The 23,653-nt window shown below is 48.1% G+C and overlaps 1 protein-coding gene across 2 annotated transcripts in view; it reads left to right on the top strand.

Moving 5' to 3' along the window:
• Positions 1-378: 378 nt before the first annotated feature.
• VRK3 (VRK serine/threonine kinase 3) overlaps positions 379-23,653 on the top strand; it is a 28,822-nt gene continuing 5,547 nt past the window's right edge. The window contains exons 1-14 of one of the 2 annotated variants that reach the window (XM_016206027.2): positions 379-464; positions 1,390-1,452; positions 3,123-3,262; positions 5,178-5,336; positions 6,674-6,868; positions 10,222-10,280; positions 11,853-11,919; positions 12,869-12,953; positions 13,222-13,327; positions 14,855-14,947; positions 17,377-17,509; positions 18,669-18,789; positions 21,020-21,078; positions 22,295-22,443. In XM_016206027.2, the coding sequence (XP_016061513.2) occupies positions 3,124-3,262; positions 5,178-5,336; positions 6,674-6,868; positions 10,222-10,280; positions 11,853-11,919; positions 12,869-12,953; positions 13,222-13,327; positions 14,855-14,947; positions 17,377-17,509; positions 18,669-18,789; positions 21,020-21,078; positions 22,295-22,443 (1,365 nt within the window). In that variant the 5' untranslated portion in view covers positions 379-464; positions 1,390-1,452; position 3,123. The remainder of the gene's footprint in view (positions 465-1,389; positions 1,453-3,122; positions 3,263-5,177; positions 5,337-6,673; positions 6,869-10,221; positions 10,281-11,852; positions 11,920-12,868; positions 12,954-13,221; positions 13,328-14,854; positions 14,948-17,376; positions 17,510-18,668; positions 18,790-21,019; positions 21,079-22,294; positions 22,444-23,653) is intronic. The other variant, XM_016206026.2, reaches the window with a different exon arrangement.

Genomic DNA, 23,653 nt, shown 5'->3' with positions numbered 1-23,653 from the left:
AGTCCAGCTTTTATTCTCTTGAAGAACAACCTAATCAGCACTCTGCCTGTTCTAGAAGGGGAGGCTTTTGATTTCTCAAGGCAACTCGACGGTTGCCATAGAAACACGTTGAGAAGACTGGATTCCTGAAAAGACGCGCGGAAACGGCCATGTTGAGGCGAGGGAAATAATGTGACCTCTGCTGATTGGCAGAGACCGGCCTGTAGTTTAACACATGAGCAGTAGACCCAGGTAGCGTTCCAAAGAGGGCGAAATTGGGGTGGGCCATCAGCGAATCTCACCCCCAGCCTCGAGTTAAAGGGCTGACCTGCCGCGAAGGCGTCTGGGAAGTGTAGTTCCGTGGTAGGCACAGCCGAGGGCAGTCGGAAGGACAGCAGCGCCTGCGCGGGGCAGGCCTAGTTCCGCAGCGAGAATGCGCGCGCAGCGCCTTCCTCCGCGGAAGTTTCCTCAGGGCAACTCGGAAGGTGAGTCGCAGTCGGCGACTTGGGTCCGGTATTTGGTCTTCGTCCGGCTCACCAAGTCCAGAAGTGAGGGGAAGGCGAGGCTTAGCGGGGGGAAGTCTCATACCCTGTGCACAGTTCGGTCGTGCGGCCTGTGACGTAAGCACGACCTTTTGTGAGAGGCGGAGCCCCCGGGGGCGGGCTTTGGGACGAGAAAAGCTTCTGGTCGCCGGGATCATGGCCGGCCCTGGCTGTCCTAACCCGCTTTCGGCTCTTCGCGGTGGGCGTGGCTACGGCTGAGACAGGCGGAGCTGTTGGAGTTTCACAGACAACACCGTGGCCCACGTCCTCCCTGGTTTCTCGTTAGGGCGGCGCTGAGGCGAGCCTCGGTCTCCTAAACCGCTGTCCCTCCAGCGCTCAGGCAGAGTCTAGCCTTCAGCGCTCCCACTGTGCTGGCTCAGAACCTTTCCGGAGGGACCCAATATTTAACACGTAGCAGAAGTTCAGTAAATGTTTGTTGAATAAGTAAAATAAAGGAATGAAGGATAAAAGACTATCCTGAGTGTGGAGCCTTGCGCTTTAGCCCTGAACTGGCCGTGGGACCCTTGGACGTGTGACTTCCGCACTCGGAGACTCCTTTCTTCCATCCATGTTTATTGAGCGGTTACCATGGCACTATCTCCATCTGACCTATTAAATAGTTACTTGCTCGTTTGTTTATCTGGTTTCTCCCCACCCCCAGAATGTGAACTTTGTCAGGTGAAGAGCCATGTTTGTTTCCTTTGCTGCTGTATCCTCAGTGACTGGCACACATTAGGAGGAGTTCAGTGAATAGTTATTGAAATTAGCACCTTGTTACATAGCCAATGCTCAATAAACGTTAACCGTTATCTTTCCCTTACATGTGAAGTGAGCCTGAATCAGCCTCTCCATCTTTATTCACTTGCAGAACACTGTTGAGATGGAGATTCCAGCCCAGTGAATCTGAGGGCCAGACGGTGATCTCTTAAAGGTACCATCCCCTCAGGCACATGCCCCTTTAGCCCTGTTCCCCAACAACAGCTTGCTACAGCTCCATCTCTTCTGTGTCACTGCTCTCATATTTTAGTCCAGGAGGACTGTCGTCAAGGGCATGACAGGGTCACTGGGTTAGGTGCTTGCCCCATCCTGGAGGCCATCTTTATCCAAGGGTACTTGGCACCTGGGGAAATTCTGCTTAAAGCCAATTACAATCACCACAGATTTTCAAACTTTTGTTCACATAAACTAGCAAAGTGTTAGTATATTAGCCAGACTAGGCTAGACTGTGCTGCAGTAACAACAACCCCCAAACCTCAGTGGCTTAACGCAAACCAAGTTTCTCACTAATCCAAAGTCTAGAACAACTCTCCAGGGTAGCCATCCTCTAGGCAGTTTTGGCTCCATCAACACAATGGCTTCAGGTGTGTCCTGGCCTGAGGGAGAAGGAAGACTGTGGTGCTGCCTCTCGCTTCTCTTGAGAAGATAGAGACATCCATTTCAGTGCTATTACCAGGACAACAAGCTAGGAAGTTACACAGCCAATCAGAATTACAGACTTCTTAGAAGCTAAAGGATACCTGGCAGCAGTCTTTGCAATCAGGTGACCTACACACCTCCTTTGTGGGATATAACAAGGGCAGTTTTATACCACGGTGTGGTTTCTGCTCTTCTGCATACCTAAGGGAAGAGGAACCCTTTTCTCTAGCTGAGATTTCTTTCATTCGCTGTTTGGACAGCCTGTGTTTTTCAAGGGTAGACACTAGAATTCCATGAGGCAGCACCAAAAGGAAACGGAGAGGCCTGAGAGGTTCAGAACTTATGGTATGGAAAGAGAAAGGGGGAACACCCTAGCCCTTTCCACTACATGAGGACCCAGCAAGGAGTTGTCTGCAACCCAGAAGAAGGTGGCACCTTGATCTGCAGGGGAGGGAAGGACAGAGGAGGTACTCTGGCTCTTAACTGTCTCAGCAGGAAAATGACTTCCACTCATACCCCATTTGCCAGAACTAGTCATGTGGCCCCAGTGTAACTACAGGGGACCCTGGAAAGTATAGGGGAGCATGTGCGTATTTGGTGAGTGTCAGCTGTCTATCCCATCCCCATTCTATGCTTGAAAAATTGAACATAACAGCCCTGCCAATATGGCTCAGTAGTTGAGCATCAACCCAGGAACCAAGAGGTCACAGGTTCAATTCCCAGTGAGGGCACATGCCCTGGTTGTGGGGTCGATCCTCAGTAGGGGGTGTGCAGGAGGCAGCTGATCTATGATGTTTCTTTCTCATCGATGTTTTTATCTCTTTATCCCTCTCCCTTCCTCTCTCTCTAAAAGTCAATAAAAGTATATTTTAAAATTATAGAAAGAAATGAACATCACTAGTGTAATTGAAGACCCTCAGTGCTTCTGCGATTGGTGCAGTGCTCCTGTGTAATTTTCATTGACCTCAGGGCATTCCGTATCCACAGTTTCCCCTTTGTACCTTTGTTCTGTTTCGTATGCACCCTGGGCCATTAGACAGGTGGCTAGAGGCTGGACATAGTGGGTGGGAACTCATTTAGGAGCAGCCACTTCCTGAGAGAGTAATCTGTGAGTGATTAGTTGGTAGTGAATTTTCAGTTTCTCTTTCAGCTTCCTGTTCCCTCTTGTACGCTTCTGTTTTCTAGCATGAACACCTTCTGTCCAGACTGTGGCAAAAGTATCCAAACAGCGTTCAAATTCTGCCCCTACTGTGGAAAGCCTTTGTCTACAGAGGAGCCCGAAGGGTCCCAGACCCTTGTCAGACCGCTAGCGTCTTCCGTCCGAGGTAAGGGCCAGGGCTTTGAGCTGCTCCCTGGAGGAGGGTGAGGTGCCTTTGTGCGGGCGTGTGGGGAGGGAGTACAGTCGCCTTTGCAGTCTATCTGACCTGCCTTAATACTGGAGAAGCCCAGAACTCAGGCCCTCTCTGTAGTCAGCTTCCTGGAATCTTCTTGATATCATGGCTTTGAAGTTGACAACTGTGTCTCCAGCCTGGATTCCTCCCTCGAAGTCCAGATTCATGTATATCAAACTGCTTTCTTGACATCTATTGGATGTTCCATAAACATCTTCACATGCCCAGGACTGAGCTCCCGAGATGACTGTCCCCTAGTCTGCCCCTTCCATAGACTTTCCCATCACAGTAAATAGCTACTCTGTTTATCCAGTTTCTCAGAGCAGACCATGGAGTCATCCTAATTCCTCTTTCTCTCCCACCCACTGTTTCGACCCTCTGGCAGACCTTGTCTGTTTAAAATCAGTGCTGAATCAGACCACTTCCTGCCACCTCCTCTGCCACCACCCTAGTCCATCCCACCCTCACCTGTCACTGATGTTATCACAGAAACCTTCCCCTGGTCTCCCTGTTTCTTCTCTGTCCCCTACAGTTTTCCACATCACAGCCTGATAGACCCTGTTAAAACAAAGCCAGACTCTGGCCAGGTGGCTCGGCTGGAGCATCGGCCCATATACCAAAAGGTGGTGGGTTTAATTCCCAGTCAGGGCACATACCTAGATTGTGGGTTCGGTCTCCAGTTGGTGTGCATGCAAGAAGCAACCAGTCGATGTTTCTCTCTCCCTCCCTCTCTTTCTCTCTCTCCCTCCCCCTTTCTCCCTTCCTCCCTCCTTCTCCCTTTTCTCTAAAATCAATAAACATATCCTTGGTGAGGATTCAAAACAAACAGAAAGGGCTGAGTGGTAGAATAATAAGAGAATTCTGTAGAAGTGAGAAACACTAAGAAAACAGGGACCCACAGGGCTGAGCAAGTGCTGTAAGTGGTGTTGGTCCTGGACTATTTATTGGCCATTGGTGGCCTCCAGCCTGGGTTTTAATGGGGTACAGGAGATAAAGCTTAGAGCCTAAGCATCATGGGAGGTGAGATTGGAAACCTAAAATCTAGCACTCCTCAATAGGTAAACTAGAACAAAAAATTTTTCAGAGAAAATTGGTGGAGACATTTGTGTCTCAACCTTGGTTGTGGGTGAAAAAAGGCAGAATGTCTAAGAATTCCTAACCAAGAACTCACATCCTCACAGGTTTGGAGCCAGAGTTCATACTGAACTGTGCAGCCCCCAGAAAACCCAAGTGGAAAAGTTAGTGTAAAGTGATGAGGTGTGGGTGCCCCTCCCCAACTGAGGCAGATTTTTGGGGGGAACACCCTTTAACGACTGACCTTAGGGAATTTCCACAGCACATGAACTCTCAACTAATCAGCAAAGACACCAGGAAACAAGCCACCGTCAGGAAATACAATAAACTACAGAATCAGACCTGCACTAACCAGATACCTTGGAATTAACACATAAAACTATGTACAAGAAATTAAAAATATAATGAAGGAATAAAAATTAGTTAGAATTGACCTGGCAGGCTTGAAAAAGAACCAGTTAACACCTATGGTGATAAAAACAAATATCATGGCAATCAGAAACTCATCGGATTATTTAAACTGCAGACTAGACAAAGCTGAAAAGAGAATAGTGAACTAAAAGATAGATTTGAAGAAATTACCTAAAAGATAGAAGAGAGTGACAAAGTGTTAGAAGAATACAAGAGAAGCTAAGATCCCTAAAGAAGAAGCAAGACTTGGCTGTGAGAGTCAAAGGGAAGAGAGTGGTTGACTGTGAACTTAGGGTTTCTGGTTTTATGGTTCCTGGGAAGGGCCTTTGTATCTTCAGTCTGCCTTTGGTCTTCCTTTCTCTAGGCTCCAGGAGACAGAAGAACGCTGGGTCTGAACTCTCTCCCAAGAAAGTGAAATGGTCTGGCTGTGTCACTTCTTCGTCATCCCTCTTGTCAGACTATGACAGTTCTGGGTCCAAGGATACCTTGAGTCCCAAAGGTATTGATACCTTGAAGCCCAAAGGTAAGAGTTAGGATCAATCTTGCCTGACTCCAGATGGTTAAAGGCGGGTCATCTGACAATGTTTGGGTGCTCAATCATCACTTAAACTTGCCTAGACCCTTATCCCAGCCTCCAGGTTCCCCTCCAGTCCATCTGTACATGCCAGAGCTGACCTCACCCCTCCCTGCTCACAGACACCTACTGTTCCCATCACCCACAGTATGACCTCTTCAACCTGGCATCTGAGCCTCTGTGTGGTCTGCTTCCTGTTTTAGCTCTCTACACAACCCTGTGCACAGGAAACTTACTTTCTGGAAATACTCTTTAGGGTCTTCAGCCTTGGTCTTTGCTACGTTTGTTACCTCAGCCCCGGGTACCCTCACCTCCCTTCTTTGCCTGGCATGCTGCCACTTTCCAAACACTCAGGGGTCAGATCTCTAGGAAACCTTTTCTGAGTACCCTAGGCTAGGTCAAGGCCATCTCATCTTCCCCCAGAGCCTCTCTCTGTCCTCTTTGTCTGGGCACCCACAGTGCCATTGACACTCATTTGAGCACATGTCCCCTCCAGGCGGCTTGTCCCTTTCTGCCTCATTTGCTGTACTGAGAGTCCTTTATGGGCAGGGACCAGGTAGAGTCATCTGTGTGCGGCTCATGCCAGCCAGTGATCAAAGGAGGCTTGAGGACCATGTGCCAGTCTCCTTCCTACCAAGCCCTCATCTCTGAAGTCGCAGGCCTCAGTGTCTCCTCTGCGTCCCTTGTTATCCTCTAGGCCCACTCACTGCCTCTTGCCATTCTGTGCCTTGTGTGGATGGTAGGTTGGAGGAATGGAAATGTTAATATTTGTTCCTATGTCCATGTCCAGCAGTTAATATCTTTTTCTCTTTACCACTCTACCCCATTCTCTTCCCAGTCTGGGAGCCAGTCAAGGGCAGGGCCTCAGTCTAACAGATTTCTTTATACTTAGCACAAAGCCAGGTCCTGTCTCAGGATGGTTGAATGCCTAGAATGTCTTTTTCCCCTGGCAAATTCTATTCATTCAACAAGACCAAACTCAAATGTCCCCTCCTCCTGGAAGCCTTCCCTGACTTCTCCAGGCACAGTCAGTCTCTCTCATATCTCTCTGTACCGCCTTAGATTCCCCCACCTAATTAGGAGCTCCTGAGGGAGGGGCCCAGGTCTGACTCATGTCTGGGTCCCCAGCTTTGTAACACAGAGGCCTGACCCATAAAAGACTCTAGGAAGCATTTTTTCATTGAACAAATGAATAAATGAACAGTACTATGAGTATTGTCTCATTATTCATTCAACTTTTCTCTCCTGGATGCCCCTATTCCTTTATTCTGGCCATCCTGCTGTAGGGGCCCGGAGCAGAACTCCAACCCCCAAAAGCAGCCCACAGACGACGAGGAGGAGCCCTCAGACACTGAAGCGGAGCCGTGTGACCATCTCGCTTGAGGCTTTGCCCACAGGGACGGTGCTGACGGACAAGAATGGACAACACTGGAAGCTGGAAAACTTTCAGAGCAGGGATGACCAGGGCATTCTCTATGAAGGTACACTCTGTTTATAAGTGGGCAGGTGCTGGACTAGGCCCGGCTGACTTGGAGCCAGGACAATGGGAGGGGACCCCTTTATGAGAATGAAAATGGAAGCCACATCCCAGCTGTACACATGCCTCGAGGCAAATTTCTCTTAGACTTGGGACTGCAAACTATCCATCTACAGGGCCAGGCAGGTAGAGTAAATGAGTGCAGGAAGCTAGGGAATAAGACAGTTGGGAGTGGTAGCAACTGTGGCCAACTGGAAAGCACTCTTCAGCTTCAGCTACTGTTGTCATGTGGGAATGCAGGCCCAGTGTTAGCGAATGATAAGGATAATTAATCTCTACCCTGCAGAGATAGGATGGCCCCCCACCCTGCCCAAATTTGGTTTGAATGCTAAGACTGATGATGTCACACACCAAGAGGATATGAAAGGTTTATTGCTTGCATAATTGTTTCTGGGGGGAAGGGGTCAGAAATGAGATCACAGGGAACGGCACCTGGCCTGGGTTTTTATTGGTGGTTAAGAGGTAGGGCCGGGGTGAGTGTTCCCACACAGGGGCCAGGGCCTCACATGGTTTGAATATCCCACCAGCACCAAAGGAGGGAACCCCAGGCTTGCTTATCAGTTCACCCAGATGTGGGGCAGGAGGGAAGAGACAGGGCCAGACTTAAAAGCTGTTAGTAGTCAAACATCAAAAATGGACACCTCGTTACAATGAAGAAAATAACTGCCAGAAGTATTAGCAATAATCAACCTAACATTTACTGAGTACTCAAGGCCAGGGCCTGTTCTTAGCACTTGATGTGGTTTTGTGATTGAGATAAAATTCATATAACATAAAATACACCATTTTAAAGTCTACAATTCAGTGGGTTTTAGTATAGTCACAGTGTTATGCACCATCACCACCTAATTCCAGAACATTTCCATCACCCCAAAAGGAAGCCCCATACCTTTTAGTAGTCACTCCCATCCCCCCCTTTCCATCCCCAGGCAACCACTAATCTACTTTTATCTCTATGGATTTGCCTTCCCTGGACATTCCAGATAAATGGAGTGATACAATGTGTGGCCTTTTGTGTCTGGCTTTCCCTTAGCGTGATGCTTTCAAGGCCCATCTGTGTTGTAGTGTGTGTCAGCACTTCACTCCGTTTTATAGCTGAGTAGTAGTCGTGGGGGCAGGTATCACATCTGGCTTATCTATTTATCAGTTGGTGGACATTTGACTTGTTTCCGCTTCTGGCTACAATGAATAATGCTGGTGTGAGCATTTGTGTACAGGTTTTTACACAAACAGGTTTGCTTAATATAGTTGTCCCAAAATCAGAAGATGCTCCAGTCTCTTATGTAAAATAGCATAGTATTCACATATAACCTACGCATATCTCGACATTATAATACCTAATACAGTGTAAATACATGTAAATAACTGATGGACTGTGTGGATAACAGGGGATAATGACAAGGAAAAAAGTCTGTACATGCTCAGTACAGACAAAGCCATGGTAGACCTAACTGCATAGTACACGTCAGCAACAGTGCAACTTCGCCCCCCAATATTTGCAATCAGTGGATTCCACAGATGTGGAATCCGCCAGTACAGAGAGCCAAGTGTACTTCTTAACTGACCTGATTCCTACAACAGTCTAACGGCATCAGCACCATCCTCACCCCGTTCATAGGTGAGGAAAATTAATCCCAGACATGAATAACTAGCTAGAGGTCTGGCTCTAGAAATCTTACAACCAGGATGACTAAGGAAGGGTGGGAATGAAGAGCAGAGAGGATGCAGAGAGCCTGCTGGAACAGCGGCCATGGGTCAGTTCACCGGATGTAGAAAACCACACACTGAGCGTCTCCGGCGTGCCCGTGTGCTGCTGGCCCTGGGGCTGAGCGGGTTCATTGAGTGGCACATGTAAAAGATGACGCGAGCTATGATCTGTGCTCAGCTGGTACTATTATTATTTCTACTGGCTCCTCTGAATCCTTGCATCCAGTCTCAGGGGTGGGCTTCATTACTCCTATTTCACAGACATGGCAAGGAAGGCCCAGAGAGCTTTAGCAACTCTAGCAGAGTCCCACAGAGTTGATGGCGGGGCTAGGCTTGAATTCAGGCTGGCCTGACACAAAGCCTCCCTTGTGGCTTAGCCTCTCTAAGCTTCAGCTCTCATATCATCCACAAGGTGGCGCTAACAACAGCAATAATAGTATATTAGTACACGTGCTTCCCTTCTGCCCTGGGCATTAAAGGAAAGGATTTGTATAAAACACACACTTAGCACAGGGGCCAGAAACATTGCAGGTTTGTAATGAAGCAGAATGGGACAAGCATGCAAGGTGTTCATGAGGAAGCGCCCTGGGGGTCAGGACGTGGGGAGGGGAGAGGAAGTGGGGGGGTTATTGCAGAGGCCTCAGTGTAGTCTGAGCCGACCTCCATGGGGACTCTGAGCAGAGGTGGTCCTTCAGCATAGTCCCTTGTTGGGCCATCAGGGCTGGGCCTTTATATCCCCCTTGATCAGCCTATGGGCCACCCTGGATCTGCAGCTGAGGGATCCCTGAGGGGCTGAAAGCTGCCTATGACAGTGGGTGGGGCTGGACTAAGGTAACAAGTCCTTCCCAGAGGGGGATCTGCATCCATCACATAGCACTGACTCGTATGTGTAGACAAAGGCAGACGGTGTGTCAAGGTCCCCAGCACCACCTTCAGGTTTGTCGATGCACTAGGAGGACCTGCAGGCCTCTTATGCCGTGATCCATCACAGCAGAGTCAGCAAACGGGAGGCGCACAGGGGGAAGTGTTGGGGACCAAGCAGTGCAGCTTCCAGAGCCCTCTCCCCGGGGAGTCACACGGTGCACAATGAGGTGTGACAGCACATGTGGTATGTTGTCATCCAGGGATGCTCCTTAGAGACTCAGCACCCAGGGTTTTTACTGGGGGCTGGTTGTGTAGGCCCCCTCTGCCTGTAACACACCGACATTCCAGATACACAGAAGGAAAGCAGGTGTTCAGCAGAGTTTGGGCACAGGGAATCCGTCTGACTGGTTGGGGAATGCTGGACCCTCCCAAAACCCAGGTTCCCAGACACCAGCTAAGGGCAGCCCTGAGAGCAGACCTTTACAAGAACAGTCAGCCTGCTGTGTTCATAACCCTTTTGCATAGCTGGATATTAACAGAGAGAGAGAGGGAGAAAAAAAGAACCTGCTTGAAAATACAGAGGAGCGGGTCTTGAAAACCAAGAATGCACTGGATCCTGTGGATCGAGGGAACCAAAACTGCAGCTCCTTACTGGGACAAACTTTGAGGATGATGATACTCACTTTCCCTGTAGATTATAACCTTGCTCATTTTGTCCGTCTTCAGCTGAGCCTGTTTCCACCTGCGAGTCAAGTGCCCAGAAACAAAGATTCTCGCTGAAACTAGTGAGTGGCCCTGGGGGTGCCTGGGGTGGGGGGAGGGAAGCACCAAAGGGAGGGCCCTGGGTTCTGGCAGATGCACCATTGGTCTCCAAGCTTCTCTGTGGCCTGGGGCAGGCTGGAGAGTGAGGAGCTGTGGGCAGGGCACGTCTCCCTCCGGACCTCAGGTTCTTCATCTCCCAGGGCCTCTCAGCAGCTGTGGCCAGGTCCACCCCCCAAGCTCTGCCTCTGATACTTCCCAGCTGTGCGACCAGGGCAAGCACCTCCCCTCTCTGAGCTGACTATCCTCACCTGTGAGGGGGAGCGCCAGTAATACCCACATCAGGTGGTCCATCTGCCCACTACTTGCCTGCATCACAGCTTGTATTTATTAAGCACCTACTATAATATATAACTGTGTTGGGTGTTGGGGTTCAACAGAGAACCAATCAAATGGGGTCCCTGTGCTGAAGAGCCAGTGAAATCACGCCCAACTTTAGAATACAGGAAACATGCACTCAAGGTGGGCAAAAAGAAAAAATAAACCAAGAAAGTGAGAGCAGCCAGGTGGGTGAGTGATGTCCTCCAACACAGAGGAAGTGCCTAATAAAAGGGCATGGGCATGGTTGGTCACCTCACCACTATCCCTGAGAGTTGGAATTATGGGTGACTTTTATTTATACAAATTTTCTCACTCCCTCCCCAGAAAACCAGGACAACTGAATTGGGTCCCTCTCTTGGCCCTACATGGAGGCCATGTGAGTGGTTTAGAGCAAGGGCTCTGGAGCTGCTTGTTGAGAGCCCATTCCATGCCTGACTGTGGGATGAGAGTTTCACAAGCAAACCTGTGGGGGACATACAGCATACAAGTTTCTTTGTTCACAACTGTGTGTCTCCAATGCCCAGAACAATACTCAGCACATAGTAGGTGCTGTAGAAAGAACGAATGAATGACAGAGCTGGGATTTGAACTTCTCATTGACTCTATGCTCTTAAGAACCCAGCTGTACTAGTTATATTTAATTAAACATTTGGCTTTACTGCTAGAAAAATAATGACCCAATATTAACAATGGTCTTAGCAAAAATAATATTTTACCGCTTTTTCACTTAAAAGTCTGGGACAGTGGTCCAGGGCTGATATGATGGTTCCATAACCAAGAGGTCCAGTTTCCTTCTCTCTTGTTGGTCCAACATCCTCATCCTATAACCTTCGCCTCGTGGGCTAAAATGGCTGCTCCAGCCCACATCTCTTTTGCTCATATCCCCATTGGCCAGAACTTGTCATGTGGTCATTCCTCACTTCAAGGGAAGCTTGGAAATCTAGTTTTTAGCTGAAGGCCACGTGTCTAGGGAAAACTGGTAGATCCTATCATAAAATAAAGAAAAAGAACCTGGGTAATTGGAGATAACTTGAAACCTCTGATATGTGTTCAAGTGTAGCACCCTGGGGAATTTGATTCTGGTCTGCGGGACTTGATGGGGAACCTGAGTTGTTGCTGGCATTACTCTGGGGATAATGCATGGCCGGCAATGATCAGGGATCCCTTGTCTAAGAGATTCTGGCGTGACAGCCTTCTCCTCCTCCATCCAATGCCAGGATTCCAAGGATGGGCGCTTGTTCAATGAGCAGAACTTCTTCCAGCGGGCTGCCAAGCCTTCGCAAGGTATTCTGCAGGGAAGTGGGCAAGGGGGAGAGACTGGGAGGTACCAGCTTGGTCAGAGTAACCAGCTTCTCCCTGAAGGTGTGGGAAGGGTGGGGATTCAATAGGTGGCCCAGATTTGCTCCTGTCACACCTCAGTCCTCAGGCTCACAGGATGGACAACATGGGCTGAGGCCAGCTCATACCAGCTCTTGAGAGCCGAGTATTAAATTTGCAAAATTAGCTCAAGCCTGTTGTTAAACATAGCCATTTTAAAATTAATTACATCAACTAACAATAAAATAAATTGGATTAAGAACAAGAGCAGTAAATACTCAAAACTCATTTCATAATTATTTGTCTACATTTCTGTTTCTATACCCTTGAGATTGTTTTACATCCATTGCACCTGGATGGAGAAAACAATACATTACTGTGTGCTGCTGCTCATTTCTCCCATCTCTACATTCAGTGATGTCCTATCGGAAGCTTGGAATTGACCATGGTGGGAGTATTTACACCACAGAAATTGGCAAACACTACAAACCAGGGCTCTTTTCCCCTGGACAGCCAGCTGTTAAACTTCTATCAGCACACCTCTGGATCTGTACCATCCAGTAAAGATCCTGGAAGATGGGGTGACATCTAGTGACACCATGACCAGTTTAGACATTTGTAAATGTCTAAATGCTGTTTTATTAGCTATATGTGTGACTCAGAAGTTCTGCTGTTCTTATCCCTTCCACTGACTCCAGATTTATATATTCTTTCTCACATTTTTACCCCTTGTCACCTACAGACATAGGTGACATTCAGGGGTCAACCAGGCTCACCCTGTCAGCACCCCCATTGTCACCCATGCACAGAGGTGGCATCTCTGACCAAGAGACTCAGGGTCTGGCCTGCGCTCAGGTGCACTTTTCTGGTCTGGGACCAGGTGGGCTCTAACCTCTCAGGTCCCTGCCCCCCCTAGTGAACAAGTGGAAGAAGCTGTCCTCAACTCCCATACTGGCCATCCCCACCTGTATCGGTTTTGGCATTCACCAGGATAGGTACAGGTGAGTCGCCTAACTCACCACCCACCTCGCTGGCCCCTTTCTTTCTCTCCCTGTCATGTGGTTGGGCCTGGCTGGGACCCTGGAGCCACTGGCTGTTAGTTGCTTCCTTTCACCTGCTTTGAGCCAGGCTGATCCCTCACCAATCAGAACCCTTAATCTTGCCTGGGACCGGGACCTCATAGCCACCCAGCCACAGTCCATCAGTGGCCTTTGTTCTGCTTCCTCCTCTGGTCCTCTCTCCTACCTTCCAGATACTCATGTCTTCCAGATTTTTGGTGTTCCCCATGCTGGGGAGGAGCCTTCAGTTGGCCCTGGATGACAACCCCAAACACGTAATGCCCATGCGGTCTGTGTTTCAGATGGCCTGCCGGCTGGTAGGTACCTAAGCACTGCTGGCCCCCACCGGGTGAGGCCACTGGGTTCTGGTTTATCAGTCTGTTCATTGACAAGGTCAGACGGCGCCTCCCTCTGCGGAACACTGAGAACAAGCACACTGACACAGGTGAACCCCAGACCATTAGAACCAGAGGGAGAAGCATAGAAGCATTACTATGAGGGGCATTCGGGGGGTATGGGAGTTGAGGAAGGGGCCCCAGCCTCAAACTGAGGGCTTGATTGGGCTTCTGGATGAAGGCTCTTTCTAAACCAAGAGTGGGAAATAGCAAGGTGTTGAGTAGAGTGGGAGTGGAGATACGTGAGGAGAATATTCCAGGCCAAGGATACAGCTTGGTCAAAGGCTTGTATGGGAGAGAGAGCATAAGGCATTGGTTCATTCATTCATTTCTTCATCCTTTCATTAAATATTTATCAGGTTCCTGCTGCGTATCAGACACTGTCCCAGGGGCCGGGAGTACAGTACGGAGTAGCACAGACATGGTTTTTCAGTCTAGTTGGAGAAGATTGTATTAAACAGTTGCACACTGTGGAAAGTTCTCTGGATAGAAATGTCCCCTGCTGTGATGGAAAATAAGAGGATCCAATTTAAATTGGGGGAGGGATGAAAGTGGCAAGGGAGAGACATATTAGGTGAATACCAAAGGTCTTTATGCTCAGTGTCTGCATTGTGACATGAGGAAGGGGAACAGATAAGAGATGGGTGTGGAGAGGTCAGTAGTGATCGGTGAGGAGCTAGGACTCTGTTCTGAGGGCACTGGGGAGCCATGGGAGGGTTGGGAGCAGGGGAGGGGCACTGTCAGCTCTGGATGCAGAAGGACCCTGTGGCCCTTGTCCGGGTAGGGGCTGGAGGGGGTGAGATGGAGGCCAGGTAAGGTCAGCGTGAGAGAGGATGAGGCCTGAGGAGAGGGGCCAGGCTATGGGGATGGAGAGGTTGTAGGACAAGCATAGCTTGGTGCATAATTAAGCCTTGGGGTCAAAGGGGGCTTGGAGATGTCATCACAATGTAACTAACACCTAAGCTGTTCAATAAATGAGTCTGGATCTCAGTGGAGAAGTCAGAGTGAGAGATAAAAATATAAATTGCTTAACTAAGTTTATTTCTAGTCTCTAGGAGAAATGAGAACTCTTTGATATACATGGACATTGGGTTGGGTTTTTTTGTTTGTTGGCTTGTTTTGCAGGAGGCAATAAGTAACCAACCTCTGCCCCTCCTGAGTTTACAGTCAACTAAAAAACAGATGCAAGAGATAGATAGAAAACAAAATGTTAGCTTTAATGCTTAATTTTTGAAAGCCTAATAAGAAGACCTAATAAGGTGTGCTCTCAGAGTGGAGTTCCTAATGCTTACCCCAGAATTAGTCAGGCTTAAACCTCCCCACCATCCCATTCACAAGCAGGCAATATGGCTGCAGGTCTAATTGTGGGGATTCATTCACCAGGCTTTGCATCAGAGCCACTTTGTGCTAATCATGCTACTCATGGAGATCCTTTTCTTCTTCCCCCAGCTGGATGCCCTGGAGTACCTCCATGAGAATGAGTATGTTCATGGAAATGTGACAGCTGAGAATATCTTTGTGAATCCACGGGACCTGAGCCAGGTAATAGTGAGGCCTTCTCCACCTTGGGGGCTCTCTGGACTCAGGATCTCATCTGTCTCAAAACTTCCATTTACTTTACAATGCTTATTACAGACAAAGAGGTGCTATCCATCATATATAAATAGCTAATTTGAATAAAGAAGAGAAGAGCAACTTAGTAAAAAAATGCATAATGGATAGGACAGTTCATAGAAAAAGAAATCCAGTTTAGTTAAATATATAAAAAAGTGTTCACCTTCCCTATAATCATAGAAATGGATATTAGAACATACTGTTTTTTACCCTTAGGGTGGACGAAATTAAAACGAATGATACTATCTCTGGTGACAAAAGGATATAAAGGAATGAAAATTTTTTATTTTCTGTTGGAAGGGTGTGGGGAGGTAATTTGGATATAGCAGTCAAAATTTTAAATGCATATGTTTTTTGACCCACCAGTTCCTCTTTCAGCAATATCTCTTATCCATATATCCATAGGACTACTCAAAGATATATGTACAAATATGCAGTGTTTCTAACAACATTGATTGTAATAGAAAAATATATACTCCCAGTAGGGTACTGATTAAATAGTGTTTTAAAACAAATTCTAATTATTTTTTCAAATAACCGAAACTTAATTTTAATGGCTTAAACAAACAACAAAAATGCTTAAAGAAGGGAAGGTTGCAATATATTGGTCAGGGAGTGAAGCTGAGGACTTCACTGGTTTCAAACATGGCTGTATCTAGGAACTCAAGCCCTGTCATTGGGAAACTGGCTTTTCCATCTCCAGGCTTTTTTTGTTTGTGCATTCGTCATTGTCAGGCAGACTCCCTTCCCTCCTGGTGACAAAATCACCACCAGCAAATCAGGCTTAAATCCTCTCAGCATAGCAACCCAGTGGAAATAGATCACGTGAGCCTCACTTCAGTTACATGAACTTAAGAGTGGGGGAGAGGTGATCCCAGAGGAAAATCCCTAGGACTGTACTAGTCAGCGCTCTGCAGAGAAACAGAACCAACAGAATGTACAGAAAGAGATTTATTATAAGGAACTGGCTCACACAATGTGTACAGCAGTGATTTTCAACATAGTACCTACTTAGTCAGGGGCACTGACCTCTTTTCCCTTAGATTGTCAAATAAAAAATGACAACAGCAGCCATCCTGTATGAATGAATGAGAATTATACATTTTTTTTGGTCAGATCAGGAAAAAGTATATTTTTTGGCATGTTGAAGAATTTTAGTAATTAGTTTATGTGTGCCATGAGATGAAAAGGGTTGAAAATTGCTGATGTACAGAATTGCACAGAAAGAGATTTATTGTAAGGAATTGACTCACACAATTATGAAAACTGAGAATCTCAAGATCTGCAGTTGGCAAGGTGAAGACCAGAAAGAGCTGATGGTGTAGTTCTAGTCACAGTCCAAAGGCCTGAAAACTAGGAGAGTTGACTGTGTTTTAGTCTGAAAAGCTGGCAGGCTTAAGACCCAAGAAGAATCAGTGTTTCAGTTCAAGTCCAAGGCCATAAAAGAACAGTGTTCCAGCTCTAGCAGTTAGGCAGGAGGTGTTCCCTCTCACTCAGCCTTTTTGTTCTATTCAAGCCCTTCAACTGATTAGATGAGGCCCACCCACATTAGGTAGAGCAATCTGCTTTACTTAAGACTATGATTTAAACGTTAATCTTAATTTATCCAGAAACACCCTCACAGACACACCCATAATAACGTTTGGCCAAATGTCTGAGCACCTTATGGCCCAGTGAGGGTGCTCAGACACTTAAATATCACAAACTGTGACCAGAAGAAAGGGATGTAGATCTGTTGTGGACAAAACCAACAGTTGTCCACTGTCCAAATGGCAGAATACAGTGAGCCATTAAAACGCAGATGGGGCCAACTGTGTGTCTGGCTGATAAGCACGTCCTTTTTGTTTTCAACTCAGTGAAGCCTCATAACAACCCTGCAAGGTGGGGACTATCATTGTCTTCATTTTACAAATGGAGAAATCAAAGCACAAAAAAGTTGCATAACTTGCCCAAGGTTGTACAGCCACTAAGAATCAAGCTGGCATTTGAATCAGATCTGTCTGGCTCCAGAGTTAATACCCTGAACCACTATGAAAGAGCAGAAAGCTGTATGCCAAGCACGAGGTGTAGCGTGATCTCTCTGAAAAACTAGAGCCCCAGCCCTGCTCACATGTTTACCAGTTATTTAAAGAAAACAGTTTGAAACAATAAGAAACTATTATTAGTGGTTACTTCTGGGCAGTGGGTTTAAGAGTCTGGGTTGCAACAGGGATGGTTGGTTCAGGTTCTTTTCAGTTCACACTCTTTTGTACTGTTGGGCATTTGGTTATTTCAGACTACACTCATGATTGAAAAATCTGATTCCAGAGTCGGAGCTCCTAACCTCTAAGCTATATGACCTCTCCATGCCCACACAGGTGACCCTGGCAGGCTATGGCTTTGCCTTCCGCTATGCCCCAGGCGGCAGACACGTGGCCTACAAGGAAGGCAGCAGGAGCCCACATGAGGGGGACCTGGAGTTCATTAGCATGGACCTGCATAGGGGATGCGGTAAGAGGCCATAGAAAGGGTCAGGACCATGGAGACGCACTTCTCATGCAAGGGAAGCCCTAGGTTTTCACAGCCACGGGCAACAGATGACCAGACACTGGGGTCAGCTAAGGGAGCCATGATAGGGATTCAGAATTAAGAATGGTGTCCCCCAGCATTAAGGAGTTGTAGGTAGTGGTTCAGCACCAAGAACAGAGGGCAGCTGGGCACAAGAATGCCCTGCCTGTCCAGAGGTCCAGATTCAGCATCTGGTGTGGACTTGGACCATGAGAGTTGCCCCAGAGTCATCCAGGAGAGGCTGTTGAGGAAGCAATTGGCTATCTGTCTGGAGCACAGGAGGGAGCTCTGAACAGAGACTCTGATGTCAACAGGATCTCAGGAGTTGTTGGCTGAAGCCCTGGGAGAGGCAAGTGTGCAGAGTGAGCAGAGCGCCCAGGGCAGATTCCCTGAGGAGATCTCAGCCCCTCTTTCCCAGATCCTTTGATAGCCATCCATGTGCCAGCCCACATCTTCCCACCAGGCTGAGCTCTGAGCTCACCCGGGGAAGGAATGGTACCTGTGCCTCTAGCATTGGGTGGCAGAAGGTCTGGCACAGCCAATGCTTAATGTTTGGTGACTGCTTACACGAATTGTCTAAATCATGACATTTAAGCAGCAGAAGAAAAATAAAACCCAGTGGTCTTTTTTGTTCCCCTGCTGAGGCCGTATTCAGTGCCCATCCTGCTGGGCTCCCTCATGCCTTGTTCTCTGTCCTCCATAGCTCAGGTAATCTCACAATATAACCATCTTCCCACTAGACTGAAGGACAGGGACCCAACCAAACTCTTGTCTAGAATTTGAGAAATTGGATGGGGCCTGGCGCACAGGGCTCTGAGGGCTCATTGAATGCATGAGCACATGAATGAAAGACAAGTGGTTGAGGGGTGAGCTAGTGAGAGCGGGATGCAGGGGTGGCTGAGAGGGTGAATGAGAGTAACAGACTTGTGACGGAGCGTAGGCAAATGAAGAGTGAATGAACAGAAGAGAGTCCATGTGTTTGGGTGGCTGAGTGTGTGGGTGATGGTTGAGTCAGACAGAGGGAGAAAGGCAGGGGGTGGACATGGCAGTGAGAAGAGCATCCAGACTGAGCTGCTGCCTTTTTCCCTCCCTCCCCCCGCAGGGCCCTCCCGCCGCAGCGACCTCCAGACCTTGGGCTATTGTTTGCTGAAGTGGCTCTATGGGGCCCTGCCGTGGACAAAATGCCTTCCCAACACTGAGGATATCATGAAGCTGAAACAGAAGTGAGTCTGGGGGTCAGTGAAGCCCAGCACTGGCCCCGCACCGGCCCAGCACCTGTGCACGTGGGGCAGAAGCTCAAAACCCAACAAGGAACAGAGAGGAGGGGGAGGCAGTGTCTGGCAGAACCAGGGCCTCTGCAGTTCTCAGGCGTGTGCTCTACCATCTATTCCAGCAGGCAGGAGCGTGGGCTCTGGAGCCATGCTGCCGGGGTCAGACTCCAACCACACCACTGCCAGCCTCAGTGTCCTCAGTGACGGGGCCCTATCAGTACCCAGTGCACGGGTATGGAAGGATTCAGGGATTCAGGGAGGTCAGGCACACAACACTCAGCCCAGAGCCTGGCCTGTAGAAAATGCTCACCATGCACTGGACACAATGATTCATTCATCACTTCATGGCATGTGGGAAACCGGAGCAGTTAGGTCTGGGCCCTGCCTCACATAGAGCAACACCAGCCCCAGATGTTCACACTTCCCCTTCCTCACCTCTGCATGTAAAACCACCAGATCCTGCTAGTTCTGGTTTTTAGATGTTCAGCACCAAGGACGGTGCCCCTACTGGCTGCAAAGGGAGGTGCTGGGGTGTGGGGTTCAGCACCACGGACAGAGGGCAGCTGGGCACAGAGTGAAGTAAGCAAAGGGGCTTTGGTCCTCAGCACCAAGGACAGTCAGTGGACAGCTGCACACAGGGGAGCGCTGCAGGTACAAAATCTAGTATAGACTTGGGGGCTGAGAGTCACCCAGGAGTCATCCAGGAGGGATCATCCAAGAGATGTTGGCTATCGATGTCCACAGTGCAGAAATGAATATTCAGACCTCAGCGGGTCCACTGTGCTTCTCATTTCCTACTATTCTGTGTCCCTGGTTCATCATAATCTCTCTCATTCTATTTTGCCCCTTGTATGTCCCCCATCTCCCTTCTCTCAACCACAGACACCCACTCAAACTTGCTTATACATGTTCTACAGACATGTTTGCTTAACTACATTTGTATCCTTCAACTTGCATGATGGTGGTGGTGGTATTGTGTGTGTTTGACCTGCGTAAATGGTATTCTCTAAATCTCATCTGTTTCTGGCTTTTTTCACTCAACACTGTGTTCTTCAGCTTTAACATCATCATTACATGTGCATCGAGTTTACTACTTCTGACTACTGCTTTTAAATACATTTGTGTAGATACATCTGTGTCCTTGGACAAGGTCATTTGCATAAACAGTATGCTGCTCTGAATTTCCTTGTTTGTTTCTTTCACTCAATGCTGTATTTAACATTCAGCTGTGTTGTTAGTTCAGTACCTCTGAATACATCTCCTACACATTTGTCTGTTTAAATGTATCTGTGTCCATGAGACATGTGTCACGGTGGTGGGTGTGTGGCAAACATGGTACCGTGCCCTGAATTTCATCTTCCTTCAGGTTTCAGCTCCATCGTCACTCCCCAGGGAGCCCTTCCCTTCCCCCCTCTGCCTGCCTTCCTCACTCTGTGGCTCGTGGTTTTCACCTGGCTTCATTTCAAAAATGGAAAACTAGAATATAAGTGCAACGATACATTCCAAGAAAACAAGGCAATGGCTCAAGTTCTGGCAGGTTCTAAGGCTGACTCCTGACTCAGAGATTGGCCTTAGAAGCCTGGGAGCTGAAGGCCTCTGTCTGTCTCTGTCTCTCCTTCCTTCTGCAGAGATGTTAAGGGCATATCAGCACCAACTGAGACCTCCTTGCCTCACAGATGTCATATTTTGTGAATTTGCCTAATTCACTAAAATGTATTTGTAAGGCCAGAATCAACACTTATAGTGCTGTCATGGTTGTTCTTAGGGACATGCAGGGTGGAAAAAAGTTTGAGTCGCCTGTTGCCCGTGATCCTAGCTGAGGTCGAACACAGCAATGCTCTGCCTTCTGGGCTCAGCTCTCACACTATAAACCAGTGTCCTGTATGTTGCCTATTTAATGCCACATTTTCCACCTTTTGGTGCTTTTTGTTGGCGATTTTGCTGTATAAAGGCTATTATGTATCAATCAGTTAATGAGAATGTTGTGACCAGAGGCTCACGGGAACCTAATGCTGTGTTTCCCCTAAAAGATTCATAATTTGCTCACTCAGTGTTGGAAGCAACTTGATAGGGCCTAACTATTGCTAATAACAAGCATCTGCTATGTGGCTATGAGATGTTTTGTCTAAAAGGTTGCTCTCCCTTCCCAAAAAGACCTTTGCACTTACCTCTGTCCCGTCAGGTTCCTTGACAACCCGGAGGCTCTTGTGGGACAGTGCAGTCACTGGATGAGGCCCTCAGGTATGTCCCAAAGGGGAGGGACAGGCGGGGGCTGTAGTGACCAGCAGGCTTGGTTCACATAGGGTCACCTCCCTTTAACACCCCTCTGCTGTCTTTCTTTGAGTCTTTTAAGTTTCATATGTATATGAGCTCATTGTAGAAAAACAAAAACCTTCCCAAAAAGTTCAGAAGTGTGTGAACAATAACAGTGCACACGTACACGTGATGATTTTTTTTAACGGAATCATATTCTGTGTACTGGTCTCCAACTTGCTTTTTCTCATGTAAGAAGAGTCTACCCTGGAGACTTTTTGTGGCAGTGGCTTGTAGAGTTTTGTCAGTATTTTTTAAAATATGTTTTTATTGATTTTTTTAGAGGAAGGGAGGGAGAGAAAGAAACATCAGTGAGAGAGATGAGAGCATAACACTGATTGGCTGCCTCCTGCACGCCCCCCACTGGGGATCAAGCCTGTAACCAGGGCATGTGCTCTGACTGGAATCCAACCGGTGACCTCTCGGTGCCAGGGCAAGTTGGCACCGAGCGATAATCGTATTGTGCTTATTTAGGGGAGAGAAATTTTTTTAAAAGCCTTTATTGTTTAAATCACGTCCCTGGGGCCTGTGTCTAAGGCCAGTGAACTAAGAATTGTTTTACATTTTGAAGTGGTCGCAGAAAAATCAAAGATGACTGTGAAACTTACCTGAAATTCAGGCTGCAGCATCCATAAGTAAAGTTGTTTGGGCACAGCTGCACCCATTCGTTCACCTGTAGTTTGTGTGAGAATAGCTGAATTGAGTCCTTTCGGACATGGATCAACTGGTGTCAAAGCCAAAAATACTTACTCTCTGGACTTTAAACATTTGCTGTTCCTCATGTTAGAGATACATGAATTATTTGCAGGTAAAATGACACAATTAGCTGCAATCTGCTTTAAAACCATATAGGAGGGGAAGTGGTAGGGTTCAGATGAAACAAGATTGGCTGTGAGTTGACAGTTGTTGAGACTGGGTGATGGGTTCTCAGGTATTCACAATACTGTTCATCTGATGCATACATTTTATGTTTTCCAAAAATTTGAATGGGGGGCTGGAATCTAAATGCCTGTGTCATTGCCAGGCACAGAGGCAGTGCTGAGCCAGTGGGCACTGTGGGTGAGACCCGCTGGGCACAGCCCCCCAGGCTCTGGGTCCGGGCCCCTCTAAGGCCCCTCCCATGGTGGGTTTATCTTGACCGCAGAGACTCTGCAGGAGTACCTGAAGGTGGTGATGGCCCTCCAGTACGACGACAAGCCGCCCTACGCCATGCTGAGGAAGAGTCTGGAAGTCCTGTTGCGGGACCTGCAGGTGTCTGCCTATGATCCCATAGACCTCCAGATGGCGCCATAGGTGGGTTCCAGCAGGAAGAGGCTATGAGTCTTAAAAACCCCCGACCCCACCCCTGCCACCCCCAGCCCTGCTTCCCAGGTGGCATTTGATGTGTTCATTCCAAGGGCCAACTTCCCAGTTAGATATTGGATTTCTCTACAGGGTCCTTGAACTTTCCAAGGAATCACAAGTAGCAGAAATCTGGCTCAGATTGGCTTTTAGAAAGAGGAGGACTGATGGGCTTTTGTAGCTAGAAAATTCCAAGCGGGGAGCTTTATGCATCACTGGATTCAGAGCCTAGAAATAGCATCTAGATAGTATCTGTCTGTTTCTTTCTCTGTCCCCTCTTTCCTCCCTCTGTCCCTCCCCAACCCCCTGTAGTCATTGCTTCCTTTGGGCTGGCTCCCTCATCTCCCACACACAAAACCGCTCTGGCTCTGTGTCATGCCATGCTGTCTGCACTTTGTGGTTTGTCTCAGCCCTTCCTGTAAGCACAGACTGTCCTTGTTTATGGCAGTGCCTTGTTCCATTGCGTGGACTCAGGACACTCTCCATAACCAGGGGCTGGCCTCTGCTCGGCCTCTGGGTTTTTGTCTTACAACCAACGTTGCTGTGCACTCTGGCGTGCACCTGTGTCTGGGACAATTGGCTGGCCCATCGGAGCTGTACCTGTTTACGTCCCCATTTGTACCATGTGAGAGTATATGGGATTTTGGGAGAGGTCAAAGCTAAACTAAATTTGCTGGACAGTCAGTTTTGGCAAAGGCCATGTGGATGTTCTGAAGAGGAGCCTCCCCAGGGTCCTCCTCTGTCCCTGGAGCTTTCATTTCTCTCCTCGGGTCTGGCTGCAATCAGAGCTCAGTGTGTGTCTACCTCGGGTTTGAGAATGGAGGCAAGAACAAAATGGGGCATTTGTCACATCTGCAGACATCTTGGTTGTCACCACTGGGGAAAGGGTGCTACTGGCATCTGGTGGGTGTAGGCTGGGTTGCTGCATCAATGATGAGAGAGGGATCGATCGGCTGCCTCCTGCATTCCCCCCTCCAGGGTTTGAACCTGCAACCCAGGCATGTGCCCTGACTGGGAATTGAACCGTGACCTCCTGGTTCATGGGTTGACACTCAACCACTGAGCTATGCTGGCCGGGCAACCTTGGAGTAACTTAAAGGTCATTTCACCTCTGCTTGGGGCAGCTCCTTGTCTTGGCCTGGGTGCCCAACATTTCCTCATC

The sequence above is a fragment of the Miniopterus natalensis genome, chromosome 18, assembly GCF_054644295.1.
Source record: "Miniopterus natalensis isolate mMinNat1 chromosome 18, mMinNat1.hap1, whole genome shotgun sequence".
NCBI classification, from domain to species: domain Eukaryota; kingdom Metazoa; phylum Chordata; class Mammalia; order Chiroptera; family Miniopteridae; genus Miniopterus; species Miniopterus natalensis.
This window is presented reverse-complemented; position numbering and strand designations above follow the sequence as displayed.